The sequence below is a fragment of the Rattus rattus genome, chromosome 2 (genome assembly GCF_011064425.1).
Source record: "Rattus rattus isolate New Zealand chromosome 2, Rrattus_CSIRO_v1, whole genome shotgun sequence".
Taxonomy (NCBI): domain Eukaryota; kingdom Metazoa; phylum Chordata; class Mammalia; order Rodentia; family Muridae; genus Rattus; species Rattus rattus.
The window spans coordinates 70,559,828-70,575,281 of record NC_046155.1 but is presented as its reverse complement, the minus strand read 5'-3'; the positions used below and the strand labels follow the sequence as shown (position 1 = coordinate 70,575,281).

Genomic DNA, 15,454 nt, shown 5'->3' with positions numbered 1-15,454 from the left:
GTCCGCACAATGAGATTTCAGACGGCTTGACTATGCACATACTTTCCTCGTGCACTGCCCACGACAGGACTTTCTTGCTACAAGGAACAAATTTAGGTAACCACTCAAAAAAACCTTGACCAAAAAATCCTATAAAAGAGAGGAAGGAGAGAGTAGGAATCAGAAGGGTCAAGGACACCATTAAAAAAAAAAACAAAAACAAAACAAAAAAAAAACCATAGAATTAAATAGTCTGGCCTCATAATGGCTCACAGAGACTGAACTGCCAATGAGGGAGCCTGCGTGGGTCTAACCTAATACCCCTGCCTATGTGTTATGGTGGCATAGGTTGGTCTTCTGTGGGACTCCTAACAGTGCAGTGTTGGCTGTCTCCGATGTTTTGCCTGTGTTTGACACCCTTTCCTCCCGCTGGGTTGCTTGGTCCAGCCTTGATATGAGGGGAGGTGCCTACCCTTACTGCAACTTAATATGCCATGGTTTGTTGATATCCCTGGGAGGTCTGCCCTTTTCTGAAGGGAAACAGAGGAGTGGTGGATTGTGGGGGAGAGGGGAGATAGGGAGAAAGGAACTGGGAGGAGAGGAATCTGGGGAAATTGTGGTTCGGATGCAATATATGAGAATAAATTTAAGAAACTTAAAAAATCTTGATCACTAAAACCTTGTTTTGTTATTAATTAATTGCTCCACCCCTGGGCCTCACCACTGCCTGGTACCCTCACTCTTTACCTCCCAGAGGGCCAGGCAGAGGTGAGGCCGGGAGATGGTGTGAGGATCAAGGTGGGGAGAGGCTGCATCTCCCCCACTCTGTCAGTTTGCCGGTTACCTTGTTCTGTTGTACCTGAAGAGTTCATTTCATGGTGCCAGGGATTAAAAACTCTAAGTTAAAATGTTTGCGTCCATTCCTATTCTGTGGCCACAGATCCCCTCAGTGCCACCTGCCTATCAGGCTGAGAGATGTTCCCAGTGGGTATTAGTAAGTCAGGTGAGGGAAGGTTGGTGGCTCCAAGGCATTGTCAGCTTGAGCGGGCTACAGCATGTGACCTCACGTGAGCATGATGAGGATTCGTGCCCACTCGGTTTGTGGTATTTTACAGGACGAACCCCCACTGATGTCAGGGCTTCTGATTTTCTCTTCCAGCTGTTGGTGTTGCCTCAGCTCCAGCAGGAGTGGTTCCTGCAGCTGGTAAGATTCTCATTGCATTTCCCTCCTGATTATCAGACCTTTCTGGGGACTTCCCCAAGTTTGTAGCCTGTACTATCACTGGCTACCTAGAGCTCATCCTCTCTGGGAAGCAAAGGAGAAGGTGAACCAGGGAGAGTCTCCTCATATAGACTGCCGCCGCTTGTCATCCCCCAGCCTTTCGGATAATTTTAACTTCAGACTTGCACCAAGAAACAAGCTTCTAAAATGGACAAGCCTGAGCTTAGCATAGTTAACAGGAATGCTGACGGGATTTGGATCCAAGGATATGATAATCATTGGAATAACTATAACATCTTTTTAGTCTAGAGATAAGAAATCAGAATTAGCCAGAGGAAATAAGTCACTGCACCTCGGACCGTTAATATGGTGCAATCCTGTGGTGCTTAGGCAGGAAGCCAGGGTTCGTACAGTTCTGAGATTTAGAGGGATAGTATTTTTCCTTTCCTTTTCTTCCTTAGTTAATTCATTTATTTATTCCCTTTACATCCTGATTGATGCTCCCCTCCCTCCTCTCCTTCCAGTCTCACCCTCACACTCCCTTCCCCTTATCCTCCCTTCTCCTCTGAATAGAAGCCCCGCCCCCCTGCAGCTTGCACCAACCACAGTGGCACAACAAGGTGCAGCGGGACTAGCTGCATCCTCTCCCACTGAGACCATACAAGGCAGCCCAGCTAGAGGAAAGGGATCTAAAGTGGGGTAACAGAGTCAGTCAGCCCCAATTCCAATTGTCAGGGGCCCCACATAGAGACCATATTACATATGCGTAGAGGCCTATGTCCAACCCATTCATGCTCTTCATTGGTTCAGTCTCTGTGAGCCGCTATGGCCCCAGGCTAGTTGACTACTTTTAGATCTTCTTGCGGTGTCCTTGACCCCTCTGGCTCTAGAGGGATAGTATTAAGAACTAAAGAAAAGCCCACCATGACACTCCAGGACTAACCTCTGTGTGTTCCCCAGACTCGCTTACAATCAGGTTGGTGGATGGAAAAAATCGGTGTGAAGGGAGAGTGGAAGTCCACCACAATGGCACGTGGGGCACTGTTTGTGATGACCACTGGGACATCGAGGACGCCCATGTGGTGTGCCAGCAACTGAACTGCGGGAAGGGTGTCAGTGCCCTTGGGAGTGGCCACTTTGGAGAGGGTGTAGGGAGCATCTTCCTGGACGATGTGAGGTGCCAGGGCAATGAGACCTCGCTAAGCCAGTGCCACCACCCAGGCTTGTCTGTCCACAACTGTGGCCACCATGAAGATGCCAGTGTCATCTGCTCAGGTATTCGCTGCTGTCTTGGCAAGTGATCCTTGAGGAGAGTACCGGAAGTTATCTTTGGGACATTTGGCTGCTGCTGGGTTCTGCTAATCATGCCCAAGGCGCTATCTCAGTCTTCCAAGGCTTGCTGGGGCAACTGTGCATATTGTGTGGTGTAACAGCCCCACTCTCTACCCTGCCCTTCCTTCTGCCCATCACTCCTCAGTATGTCATACATTACACGACGCCCGTGAGTTCCCCTTAGAGCCTGCAGATTTGACTGTCCTAAGGACTCTCTTGGTGCTCTGTCCACTAGCCACGACAGTAATGGCCTTTTCCTTATATCATCTGCTTTGAGCTCTGAAACTGACTATCAGTACTGGTCTTGAGTGTGAACACAATCCTGTTTCTCTTTCTTTGTTTAAACTGTCTCCTTATGGCCTCTCATCCGGGGTGGTTTCCTGTTGGTTTGTTTGTTTGTTTGTTTGTTTGTTTGTTTCATTCAGCAAAGTTTATGGATTATGTTTTCCTTTGCTCTGCCCCAACATAAAAGAGAAGAAAATCAGATGAAATGAAAATAACCCTGGCCAAGAATCTCTTAAATGGGGCAGAGACTAATATAAGAGAACTTAAGTAATTCTTCTGTTAGTTAATATGTATTTCTTCTTAGATTTTACTTATCCTTTGACAATTTCAGTCAATGTGTCTTGATCATATCCATCCCCAGTTCACCCCTCCTACTTCCCATGAATAGCTGGATGCCACCCAACATGTCCCCTCCCCCCTTTCAGGTCTTTTCCTTTTTGCTTTCTTTTTTCTGTAATCCGCCGAGTTCAACTAGGGCTGCCTGCTGGTACACTGGCGATCTTGTTGGCTCTAACTTGAACACATAGCCACAACTGCAGGGAGTCATGAGGGTCACAGCCGTGCAATGCCCAGAAGACATGGCACCCCCCCACCCCAGCTCTTACATTCTTTCTGTCCCTCTTCTCAGTATTCCCTGGGCTCCCGTTTAGAGCTAAGCACTCAATAATCGCTTATCCTCAGGACTTCGACCGTGTCAACTGTCTGTTTAATTTGTATTTCACATGCACTGTATACTTCACTGTTGTAAGGGATTGTTTTCATCCAGTGTTCAGACACCTCAGAGATATGTTGCCGTGGTTGCTGGGCATAATTGAGGAGTCAATGTTATTCATCTAAGGGTCAAAGTGAGAAGGCGCCTAGTCGTGTGTCACTCTGCAGAACATCCTCCTCATTGCACCAAAGAAGTGGCCTTTCTGACCCCTCCCAGAGAAACAAACTGTCCCCCTAGTCAATGAACGTTTCTCACTTCCTGCCTTCACATATCCCTATCTCTATTTCAGCCTTAGCCAAAACAAACAAACAAACAAACAAACAAACAACACACTCTGCTTTTTGGTTTAGTTTCTCATTCCAGAAGCTGCTTGGGTGGCATTTTAACATAGCTCATGTATCTACCTTTCAAAATAAAAATGATCTCCTAAGTTTCTCTTTGCTTTTCCTTTTCAGCGTCAGACACAGAAAGGCCAACTTCACCGGGTAATGTTTCTTTCTTTACTGTTTTCTCGACATCAGGTATGTATAGATTGCCTTACCTGTGATTAAGGTCTGTGTGTCATATGAAACGACAGGCTGTGACTGGGATGTAGCTCGCTTGGCAAAGTGCTTGTGTAAAACATATAGAGCCCTGCATTTGATCCCAGCCTAGCATGTGGCTTATAATAACACATCCAGGAAGCAGAGGCAGGAGGATCGGAAGCTCATTGGCCACAAGTGAATTTGAAGACAATCTGAGCTACATGAGATTTTGTCTCCAAAAAATTATATAGGAAAGGGGAGAGTGTACCTTAAATTCGTATCAAAGTAACATGTTTCTTCATTTATTAACTGAAAAAGTTAACTGGACTAGAGTGCAATACAGTATGTCTACATACAGTACGTCTCACGTGTGTGTGAGCATGTGTAATGGGGGAATATGTATACCTGTGCTTGTGGAATCCAGCAGTTAGCATGAGGTGTCTTCTGCAATCACTCTCTGCTTTATTTTTTGAGGCAGGGTCTCTCACTGAACCAAGCTGGCTGGGCAGTGAGCCCCAAGGATCTTGCCAGGGCCAGTTCTTAGATGCATGCTGGGATCCAAACCCAGGTCACATGCCTACGTGCAAACCAACTGAGCCATCTCTATGGATCCCTCTCCCTTCCTTTCCAACTCAATCCCTGGTGTCTGAGATAAAGCTACCCTGGTGTAGCTTCCCTCCCATTCTCATTACGGTTGATACCTAGGGTCTTCAACCTGTTTTCGTTCTTTAGTAATCTTTGTAAGACTTTGGACATCTCAGACAAAACTCCAGTCTACATTTTGATAACATGATGTAGAGACACGAGTTTCTAGCATGTTCACAGGGCCAGACACCAATTCAGTGATATGGAAACAAGGAGGAAGAAATGGCATAACTGGATGTGCAGGGAGAAACACCAGATCGCTCTTTTGAATACAGCCTATCAATATGTTAAGTTTTGTGAAAAGTCCTATAGTAACGGAGCTTTTGAATTTTTGGTTGAACACAATTTTGCTCAGATCTCTCTCACTGAAAGGAAAGCCTTAAGTAGCCATAGAGTAACCATGCTGTACCCTGGAACCCAGGGTCAGAGAACCCAGGGTTATGCTCTAACTCAGCATTAGCCACTGGCTAATGATCCACAGGATCCCTTACTCCTCAGAGAACAGGAGGATAAGGCCTCAAAGCTATGTCCTGGGGACTGAGTGGTCTATGTTGTTCAGGGCATAGTTATAGGAACTCCTCATGCATATGAGCACTGCTGTGTGCTGAGTCTATAGTTCCCAACTGTAAGCCCTTCTCACTTTATACCCTCTTGTAAATCTCCTACGTGACAAGTTGGGTCTCATTCTAGAGCTTGTGTTGATGAGCACACACTTAAATGGGTTAGAAATATATAAGGAACCACTCAAATTCCCTCTGAATTATAAATAGTTACAAAGATGGTATGTCATTCATGTTTCTGAAATTGCAAAGCCATCTTCCAGGCTTAGTAAAAAATTAACCTTGAAAGCAAATCAGCAAATCAGTTTTTGCTGAACATGTAGGGTGTGCCCAAGTGTCCCAGGATATGACAAATTAAGTATGACACCATTGCAGCTCAGCATTTTACAAGGGCTGAAAGAAACCCCAGATAGGGAACCTACTGACACACTTAAGAATTGAAATTCAGATCATCCTATGAAATTCAGGTTTGCCTATGAGTATTGAAATTACCTTTCACTCCACAGTTTTCTCCTTTTCAAATTTGTGTAAAGTTCTCATATATCTTCATTGTACACAACACTGTGTTACATAAAAACACTTCCACACATGTATATACTGCACATAAGCTTGTCCCCTCTCCCCTCTCATACTATTCCCCCTCCCCTTTCTTACTTCTGCCAGTCCCTTGGATCCTCTGGACAGCTTCCTGTCTCTTTCGTACTGCACGAGCACACATGCCCTTATGTATCTATATGAAGGGAAGCATGATGTCACCTGTCATCTTGAGACTGCCATCTTTCCAGTTGTGTCCATGTCCTGCAAATGACACGATTTCCCTTGTTAGCCCCATGTTTTAAAAGCAGAGGGTCTTATATAAGAACCCACACATCCGGCTCTTTTCTCCTCTGTGCCGGGGGTCAACCACAGGACCTCATACCAGTTACTTACTCCCAAGCTACACCCCTGATCCAAAATTTCTAGCTTAGGCCAAAGAAATTACTCAACATGCCCAATGGTTATGTGAATTTCATTGGGACAATTGGCTGAGGCTGAGCAGAGAGGGCTACCCTGCATATAGGCACAGGCCTTCCCATCTCCCCCTGACCCTTCCACGTGTATTCAGCTCTGTAGACATCTCCATTTCAGCTTCTCTCAAGAGTTTACTGAGCATTCCACTCACTTGGGATTCTGCTTGAATGTAGATTTGCACACAAGAGCTTGCATTTCTTTTTCTTCTTGTTTTATTCTTGTGTGTGTGACTGTTTTGTTTGCATGACTGTATGTGCGCCATGAGTGTGCCTGCTGCTGACAGAAGTCAGAAGAGAGCCTCAGATTTCCCAGAAATGGAGTTATGAGTGTTTGTGAGCTACCATGGAGGGCTGGGAACCAAAAGTAGTTCAGCTTCAAGATCAGTAAGTGCTCTTTAACCTCAGGAGTCTGGATTTCCAAAAGCAGGTCCCAGACACTGCAGAGCTGCTAGGTAGACCTTCCCATGCAGTAGCTGAAGGGCAGAGATTCAGGACTCGCCCCGGGCCACACAGTCTGTTACACAGACACTGGGAGCCAGATCTCTTGGCTCCAGCCCCATGCACTACCTTGCCACCACTAACTCCCTTTAACTTTACGAGACAAAAAAATAAAAAATAAAAAAGAGGAAATCCAATGGGAACAAAACAACCAAATGTATTGGAACACATTTGTGTGCGGGGTCATTTATTTTTACAAATAAACGATTGGCAGGGATGACATTTAATTACAATTTTCTTACCCTTCTGGTTCCACAGTTCCTACCTCAAATCCAGCCACAGTTTGGGTCCCTGCAGCTGGTAAGTTTTCTGCTCATTTTTCTACTCACTTCCTATCAGGGGTAAAATGATGTTGAAATTCTGTCAAAATAGCACAGTTTTACTCCTGGTTCTTCAAGAGTCATTTAGCAGAAATAGACAAGATCCCAAAAGTATACCAAGAGCAACCAAGTCAAGACCCCACGTTCATGCTCAAGTCCAAGTGCTTGTATTCATGTTGGGGCAGCCTACAAAGCCTCTCTCACAACCTGCCAGTGTGTTGTTGGTTTTTGCAAGGCTCTTAGCACTTGACAAGCTGGCCTTCCTACCAACTGCACATTAGGAAAAACATAGGTGAATAGTGGGGTATACGGACAGGTAGGGCTAGCCCCACACTGGCAGTGACAGGGATGCCCACTTACTCTGCTGTCCTTTGAGATATCTCACTATATCTTGTGCTATATATTGTACTGTATCACAATGCAAAGAGAGTGATATTCGTCCCAATGAGTCTGGATCATGCAAGTAGCAGGTTTCATCTCTGGAAAGACTTAGTTTACAGCACCACGGTGTGTGCTTTGAATTTGGGTGTTTTAACCAACTCAGAAAGACATGAAACAATAATGTTCCTCATACCAGTTTTCCCAACAACAAAGGCAGATGGCGTTGACAGTTGGGATGTAGTGTAACCAGAAAAAGAGTAAAACCTTCCCATCAGTTGACTGATGTTCCTTTGTGTTTCATGTCAGGCATCACCACCGCTCTGGTAGAAGTTACTCCTTTATCTGGTAAGGGCCTCTGCCCACCACACTGCACAGGTAGAAAGGACAGCGGGGTGGTTGCCATGACACTGGGGCTAAATGAGACCAGACTTGAGGGTGGTTGTCATTGTCTTTGAGCAGAGTGGCTCATCAAACCAGACCCAGCACCAGAACCAAGGTGATGGGAGGATTAGTAGAACAGAGAGAGCTCCTTAGCCAGGTCAGAGTTTCTGATAACACACACATGCATATACACACATGCATATTCGCACATTCATACACACACACACACACACACACACACACACACACACACACACACACACACACTACAGAGAGAGAGAGAGAGAGAGAGAGAGAGAGCATACACACACATACCATAGCCTTCAACACACAACACCCCATACATACATACACACTCCATCTATAACCACTCCAATGGGTAATTTCAATGCTCTCTTTGGTTCTGAATAACCATTACATTGCTGAATCCCCTTGACATTCATTCACCATCAGTGGGGCATCCCGTCTCCATAGTGTTGTTTAATCTAGTGAGATAGAGTACTCACTCACTGTGTTGTATTAAAAAGAGATTTTTAACTTGTTCAATGATCATATTGACCACAACATAAAGATCAATGAAAGGACATTCATTTCACATATGTATTCATGCAAGCATATGTGTATTATTTATGCGTATGTAAATGCCTAAGTGTGTGTTCATGTGTATAGTACATATGTGTGCATGCACATATGCACATGTGCACATGTTTATAGACCACAGAACAATCTCTGATGTCTTTCTCAGAAATGCCAGCCACTTCCTAACAAACAGGATCTCTCCTGGAGTTCACTGATTAGATTACCCCAGCTAACCAGCAAGCCGGAGAGATGCTCTTGTCCTTTGTCTTCCTGGTGTCAGGATTAAAAGTGCATACCACCAATCCTTTGACCTTTATGTGGGTTCTGAGGATCAAACTCAGGTTCTCATGCTTGGGAGTCATTTCCACGGCCCAAACACTCAGGTAACAACTCCTGCTCTGGGTTTGCTTACAGATGTGCCTTTAACCTCCACTGAAGAGGAGAGCTCCTCTGGTAATGCTTTCTGATTGTCATGCCTTTGTGTTTTTATTCCCGTAAAATATCTCCCCCTTTCTATTAAGCAAATGAACCGAGTGCCTCTTCTCTTTATCTATAGACACATCTTCAACCTCAACAAAATCAAGCCCTCCAAATGGTAAAGCCTGTTGTGTTGTTTCTTATTGGTCATGGTGTATTTAGAAAGTGATCCTACTTAATGATATTGGCCACAGTGAAAAGAAACAGCCAACATGGTTCTGCTTGTTTTAAAGCATCCTGTTCTCTGGGTTTCTACACAGATGCATCTTCAGTCTCAGCAGACGAGGAGACATCCTCTGGTAACATTTCCAACTTGTATTTCTGAAGTTAATATACTCAGTACTTTTAATCTTTCTGTTTTGGCGGTGGTGGTTAGAAGCAAGTTTCTTCTTGTCTTTGTTTATTGATTCTACTTCAGTGTCAGCAGAAGCAACCTCTCCAACTGGCACAGTCCCCCACGATGTTGTTTAACTACAGAGATGTGCTCATTTTTTAATCTTACTTAATTTTAATGTATTAATGTTCATCTTTGATGTTTATTATCATGTTTAAATTATATATAATATGCTTCATTTTGACATTTCATACATTTGTATATACTTTATTTTTATCAGATTTATCCCCTACTCTCTCTTGTCCCCTCCCCCTCCTTTTGATCTCCCTCTTCTACTTTCAAGTGGTGTGTGTGTGTGTGTGTGTGTGTGTGTGTGTGTGTGTGTGAACCAATGAGTATAAATTGGGCTACTTACAAGGGCAGAGAGAGGGGTTATTTGCAGAAGCAGTGGCCAGATTACTAAAGAAGATGTCTCTCCCTCCCTAGCCAACATTTACTGTCTATAACGCCTCAGAGAGGGAAAAAGGCTTCATAAGTGCCCTTCTCCATGACAGAGTATAGTGGGCTCTGTCTTGTCCAGGTCTTGGCACAGGTAGTCTGAAGTTGCGAGAGAGTCATAGGCACACCATGCCCAGAAGACAGCATGCCCAATCCCTAGGACCCTTCATGTAGAACTTACCTTCCACTTCGAAGCTTTCTCTTTCTTCAGATGCAGTATGAGTTGTTATAACTAACCACAAACGTAAACGAAACTCACAATCAAACCAACTCCTCACCAACAATGTTCCCTGAGCTTGGAGGGGGTGACGTGGTCCCACTTAGGGCTGAAACTTTAAGTCAGTTGTTATTAACATTTTGAATATCTATGAGCCTCTTCAGTAACCACTATCCACAGCAAAAAGAAGCGTTTTCTGACCAAAGCAGAAACCAGCACCAATCTACAGGCATACACGCAATTATTTAGATGTCAACTTGACAGCCATATAAATTCCAGTTAGCAAAATAACAGCAGTTCCTTTCCTACCAGACCTGTCACCTCCTACCCCGTGGGCTTTTGACCAGGCATACAGTACTCGACTCCTAGAGGGCCTTCTCAAATCCAAGCAGAAAAGAGTTGGTTACATCTACAACAGTAATGTCACTCACATCCACGGGCGTCTCTCGCCTGGCAAATCAATAGTACAACATGCAGAATTCAGGAAGACTGTTGGTAACAGGGCTTCTCCAACAGCCTGAAGAATACCATCCAGCACAATGACAGCTAGCCAGCAGGAAGGAGGCTTACAACTCAGTTCTGCCCCGATTTCTGTTGACCCAGTAAGCAAAGCGTGTGGTGTCTCCAGCCACAGAGATAGACTCCTTATTTGTCGTATTTAGAAAATCAATCTGCTTATTTATCATATTGACTACAAAGCAAGGATCGATGGAAAGACACTCATTTGAAAGCATCCTGTCTCTGGGTTTATACACAGATGCATCTTCAGCCTCGGAAGAAAAAGAGACATCTTCAGGTAATGTTTTCTGACTATCACATTTCTTTAATACAACCAGAGACTTTCTTCTTTCAATTTGGCAACTGACCCCCCTTGATAGGTTTCTTCTACTTTCCATTCGTTATATGTGTCTTCAAGTTCAGAAAGAGACTTCTTCAGCGGGTAAAGTCTCCTACGGTACCATTTAACTAATGAGACATTATTCTTATCCGTCATGTTGTATTTAGAAAATGAGCCTACCTAAGGTTCATGTTGACGGCAAAGCAAAGGTCAATGAAAGACAATGATTTCTTCTGAACATATGCATGAGTGTTCACATGTGAAGGTGCATGTGTGTGCATAGGTATTATTGTATATGGAGACAGGAGAAGGAATACCACCCACTTCCTTTGGGCAGGTCTTTCACTAGCCCGGAGTTCACTAATTAGGCTAGAGTGGCTGTCCAGTACGCTGCATGGATCCTCATGTCTCTGTCTCTCCAGTGCTGAGATTACAAGCACACACCAGCGCTCCCAGCATTTTTTATGTAACTTCTGGGAATTGAGCTCAGGCTCACAGGCTGGGCCATTCTTCCAGCCCAAGACATTAATTTTAAATCACCCCATCTTTCTTTCTGGATTTATACACAGGTGTATCTTCATCAGAGGAAGTGGCCTCTTCTGGTAAAGTTTTCTACATTAATTTAAGTGCAGCGAGAGCCTTTCTTCCTTCTAATTGGTAAACAATCTGGATATGCCTCTTTTTATCTTTGTCTATAGACGTTTCTTCACCCTCAGCAGACACAAGTTCTTCAAACGGTAAAGGCCCACATTGCACTGATAACCAATGAGATGAGTTTCTTATTTGTCATGCTGAATTAGACAGTGAAGCTACTTAATGACTGCAAGGTAAAGATAGTGAAAACACCCAAGCATTGTTTGACCCATGTTAAAGCATGCTGTTCTCTGGGTTTCTACACAGATGCATCTTCGTCCTCAGCAGAAGAGATATCCTCTGGTAATGGGTTTCGGGGTTTTGTTTGCGTGTCTGTTTGTTTGACTGTCAAATTTCTTACCAAATGGTCAGAGCTCTTTTTCTTTCTCTTTGGAAAGTGGTCATAGACATGTCTTCTTCTCTTCGTTCATAGATATGTCTTCAACCTCGGCAGAAGGGGAGAGTGGACAGTCAACTGGTAAGGCCCCTCACGGTGTTGTATTCCAACTAATGAAATGCAGAGTTTGTCTTTGAGGAATTTTATTATCATGTATTAATTATACATAAAAGGTTTAATTGTGGCATTTTCATACCCACGTCTACTATAGTAACTCTCAACAGGCTATCCTGTTCTCTCACACTCTCTAATTTTGTTTGTCTTCTCAGCTTGGCCATCTTCTCTTCTCTTCTATTTATTTCATGAACTAATTAGTTTAATTAAGTTATTAGGAGTTTCCCCAGAAGGGAGTTATTTGCAAGATTGTTGGCAACTTACTAGGGCTACACCACTGAAGAAACTGTCTCTCCCAGCAGCCATTTACTCTAATAGATCCTCAGTGAGGAGTGAGGTCTCATGAGCTCCTCCCTTCTCCATGATGGAATGGTAATGAGACTGATCTTGTGCAGATAATCACAGCTTCTGAGAGCCCACCAACCATATCCACCATACTCCACCTTTCCCTCCCCCTCATGTGCCTTCCTTGTCACCCTCTCATCGTGATACTTCCTGACACTTGGAAGGGGTGACCCAGAGGTCCCCTTCAATGGTGACTTACCATGAGAACCTTGACCAGTTATGAGTCTCTTCAATAGCCATCAACCACTGCAAGGAAGAGCTTCTCTGATCAAAGCTGACAGCTACTCTAACCTGCTTGCATGAATATAAACATTTCAAAGGAAAACTGAAAGGCACACCACTTTCACTTAGCAATACAGCAGAAGTATTTTCCCCACAAAGACATTTCACATCTCCAGGTCAGGTTTTGGGGGCTAGACATAAATTCCCTCCTATGAGGATAAGTTCGACTCTACCTACAAAGGACTTGGCTACTTCCAGCAATGTGACTCTGACACCAGTGGGCATATATGGCCTGAACGGTCAGTCTTGCAGTCTACAGGGTCCACAGCTGAGGTGTGTTGCTGATGACAGTTCTTTCCCAGGAATCTACATAGTACCTTCCAACACTATGAGAGCTAGCCAGTGGGAGCAAACTTCCAGATCAGTTCCAGCTTTAGATCTCGTGCTATCTTCAGCTACAGAGATGGGTTTCTTATTTGACATTTTGTATTTTGAAGATGCACCTACTTAATAATTACACTGACCACAAAATAAATATCAGTGAAAGCCACCCACTTTAAGGAATCTTGTTCTCTGGGTTTATACACAGATGCATCTTCAGCCTCAATGGATGCCTCCTCTGGGAATGTGTTTTGACTGTCAAATTTATCAAACGTAGAGCTTCTCCTCTTTCTGTTTAGTAAAGGAATCCAGGTATATCTGCTCCTCTCTTTATATAGAGTGATTTCTTCAGCAGAAGTAAGATCTTCAACTGTTTAGTCCCCTATTGTGATGATGCATACATATGGGTGTGTGTGCACACGCATGCTCATGTGTGGTTCAGGTGCTCTTGTGCCTATGTATACACATATGTGAAGGATGGGTCTCTCATGGGCCTGGAGCTCACTAATTAGCCTGGAGTGGCTGGCCATAGGCACAAGGTTCCTCTTGTCTCTGCTTTCCCAGTGCTGGGGTCACAAGCTCACACAACTCCAGGCATTTTCACATGGGTTCTGGGAAATGGTCTCAGACTCACAAGTTTTCAAGGCCTTTCCCACCGAGCCGTGTTCTCAGTCCATGATGCTCATCCTATAACGCATTGTTTTCTGGCTCTATACACAGATGCGTCTTCCGGCTCTGCAGAAGATACTGCCTCTGGTAATGGTTTCTGCCTGTCATGTTTTTAAATTAGACAAATGACAGGCTTTTCCCTCTTGACAAATTATCTAAATATATACATTTCTCTTTGTTTACAGACACCTCTTCATCCTCAGCAGAATCAGGCTCTCCAACTGGTAATGTCCCCAATATTCTGTTTAGCTAAATGAAATTAATTTACCAGCCATGTTGCAATTTAGACCATGAGCCCATTTAATAATTAAAATAAAATTTTATTTTATGAGCCCATAAAATAAAGCCCAGTGACAAAAAAAGTCATCTTCTACACACACGTGGATGCTGTGTTTGCATAGAAAGTGTGAGCACCGTTCTTCATGTGTGTGTGAGCTTAGAGGACAACCTCAGATGTCATCCCCAGGAACGTTTGTCCACTTCCTTTGAGATAAGAGTCCAGAGATTATTGGCCCAGAGCTCACTAATTAGGTCAGAGTGACTGAACACAGAGCTATAGGGATCCTCCTTGCTCTGTCTCCCCAGTGCTGGGAATATAGTGCACACAACCACTTCTCACATTTTTATATGGATTCTACAGGTTGATCTTGGGTTCACATATTTGTAAAATAAGCACTTTACCTACCGAGCCATCCTGCCAGTTGAATATACTAATTTTAAGGCATAATATTTTCTGGGTTTATACACAGCTGCATCTTCATCAGCAGAAGATCCCTCCTCTGTAATTTTTCTGCTCGTCACATTTCTTAAATACATGGAAGTTTTTACTCTTCCTATTTGGCAAATGACCCGGCCATGTCTCTTCTTTCTTTGTCTACAGATAGTTCTTCAGGCTCAGCAGCAGCAAGCTCTCCAAATGGTAAAGCCCTTCATTGTTCTTCATAACTAGTGATGAGATTCCTTATTTGCTGTGGTATTTTCAGACAGTAAACTTAATATTCACATTCATCACAAAGTAAAGTGAGTGAAAACCACCCCCAATATCAGTCCTCATTTCAAAGTATCCTGTTCTCTGGGGTCACACCCAGATCCATCCTGAACCACCACAGAGAACATCTCCTCTGGTGATCTTTTCAACCCATTATATTTCTTAAGTGAAATACAGTCATAGTCTTTCTGGTTTTTGTTTGGAAAGTGATCGCACATTCATTTCTTCTTCTCTGTGATCATAGACATGTCTTCAACCTCAGAAGAAGAGAAGAGTGGAGAGTCAAGTGGTAAATTCCTTCACTGTGTTGTTTAAACAATGAAATGCTTTTTTACGTCTTAGTTATATGTATCGTGCATGCACATGTATGTGCTATACACATGAGTGTGGGTGCCCGAGGTTACCAGAGACTCTAGATCCAACTAGAGCTGGAGTTACAGATGGCTGTGAGCCACCAATGTGAGTGCTGGAAAGTGAACTGGAGTCCTCTGGAAGCCGTCTTGACCCTAGAGCAATCTCTCCAGCCCTTCTTTTTCAAAAATAACATTTAATTATACAGAAGAGTGAATTTCATTATGAAATGTTCATAAAGTACATATTTTGATGATATTCACACCCAGTGCTCTCTCTGGTCCTCCCTCCTCACACTTCTCCTAATCCTATTCCTCTACCCAGTGATGTCCTAGCAGTGGCTATGCCACTGAATAAATGTCTCTCCCTCCCATCGCAATCAGTTATTGTATAGACCCTTTGGAGTGGCAGGTTCTCCCACTGATTACAGGCTCAACCTTGGGAGAGTCCGTGTGCAGGTAATTACAGGGCAGAGAGGTCGTGAGCACAATTGTACCCTCCATACTCATCCCTTCCTCCAGCTTTTACACTTGGTTTATTTATAAAGTTTTTAAAATGTTCT

The 15,454-nt window shown here is 43.8% G+C and overlaps 1 protein-coding gene across 1 annotated transcript in view; it reads left to right on the top strand.

Annotated features, from left to right (window-relative positions):
- LOC116893115 (deleted in malignant brain tumors 1 protein-like) overlaps positions 1-15,454 on the top strand; it is a 125,592-nt gene that overhangs the window by 89,308 nt on the left and 20,830 nt on the right. Inside the window, exons 38-53 of the mRNA XM_032895053.1 lie at positions 1,139-1,183; positions 2,162-2,476; positions 3,986-4,051; positions 7,026-7,067; positions 7,775-7,843; positions 8,843-8,881; positions 8,985-9,023; positions 9,166-9,204; positions 10,712-10,750; positions 11,362-11,394; positions 11,491-11,529; positions 11,693-11,728; positions 11,859-11,903; positions 13,093-13,122; positions 13,602-13,640; positions 13,739-13,777. Of these exons, the coding sequence (XP_032750944.1) occupies positions 1,139-1,183; positions 2,162-2,476; positions 3,986-4,051; positions 7,026-7,067; positions 7,775-7,843; positions 8,843-8,881; positions 8,985-9,023; positions 9,166-9,204; positions 10,712-10,750; positions 11,362-11,394; positions 11,491-11,529; positions 11,693-11,728; positions 11,859-11,903; positions 13,093-13,122; positions 13,602-13,640; positions 13,739-13,777 (954 nt within the window). The remainder of the gene's footprint in view (positions 1-1,138; positions 1,184-2,161; positions 2,477-3,985; positions 4,052-7,025; positions 7,068-7,774; positions 7,844-8,842; positions 8,882-8,984; positions 9,024-9,165; positions 9,205-10,711; positions 10,751-11,361; positions 11,395-11,490; positions 11,530-11,692; positions 11,729-11,858; positions 11,904-13,092; positions 13,123-13,601; positions 13,641-13,738; positions 13,778-15,454) is intronic.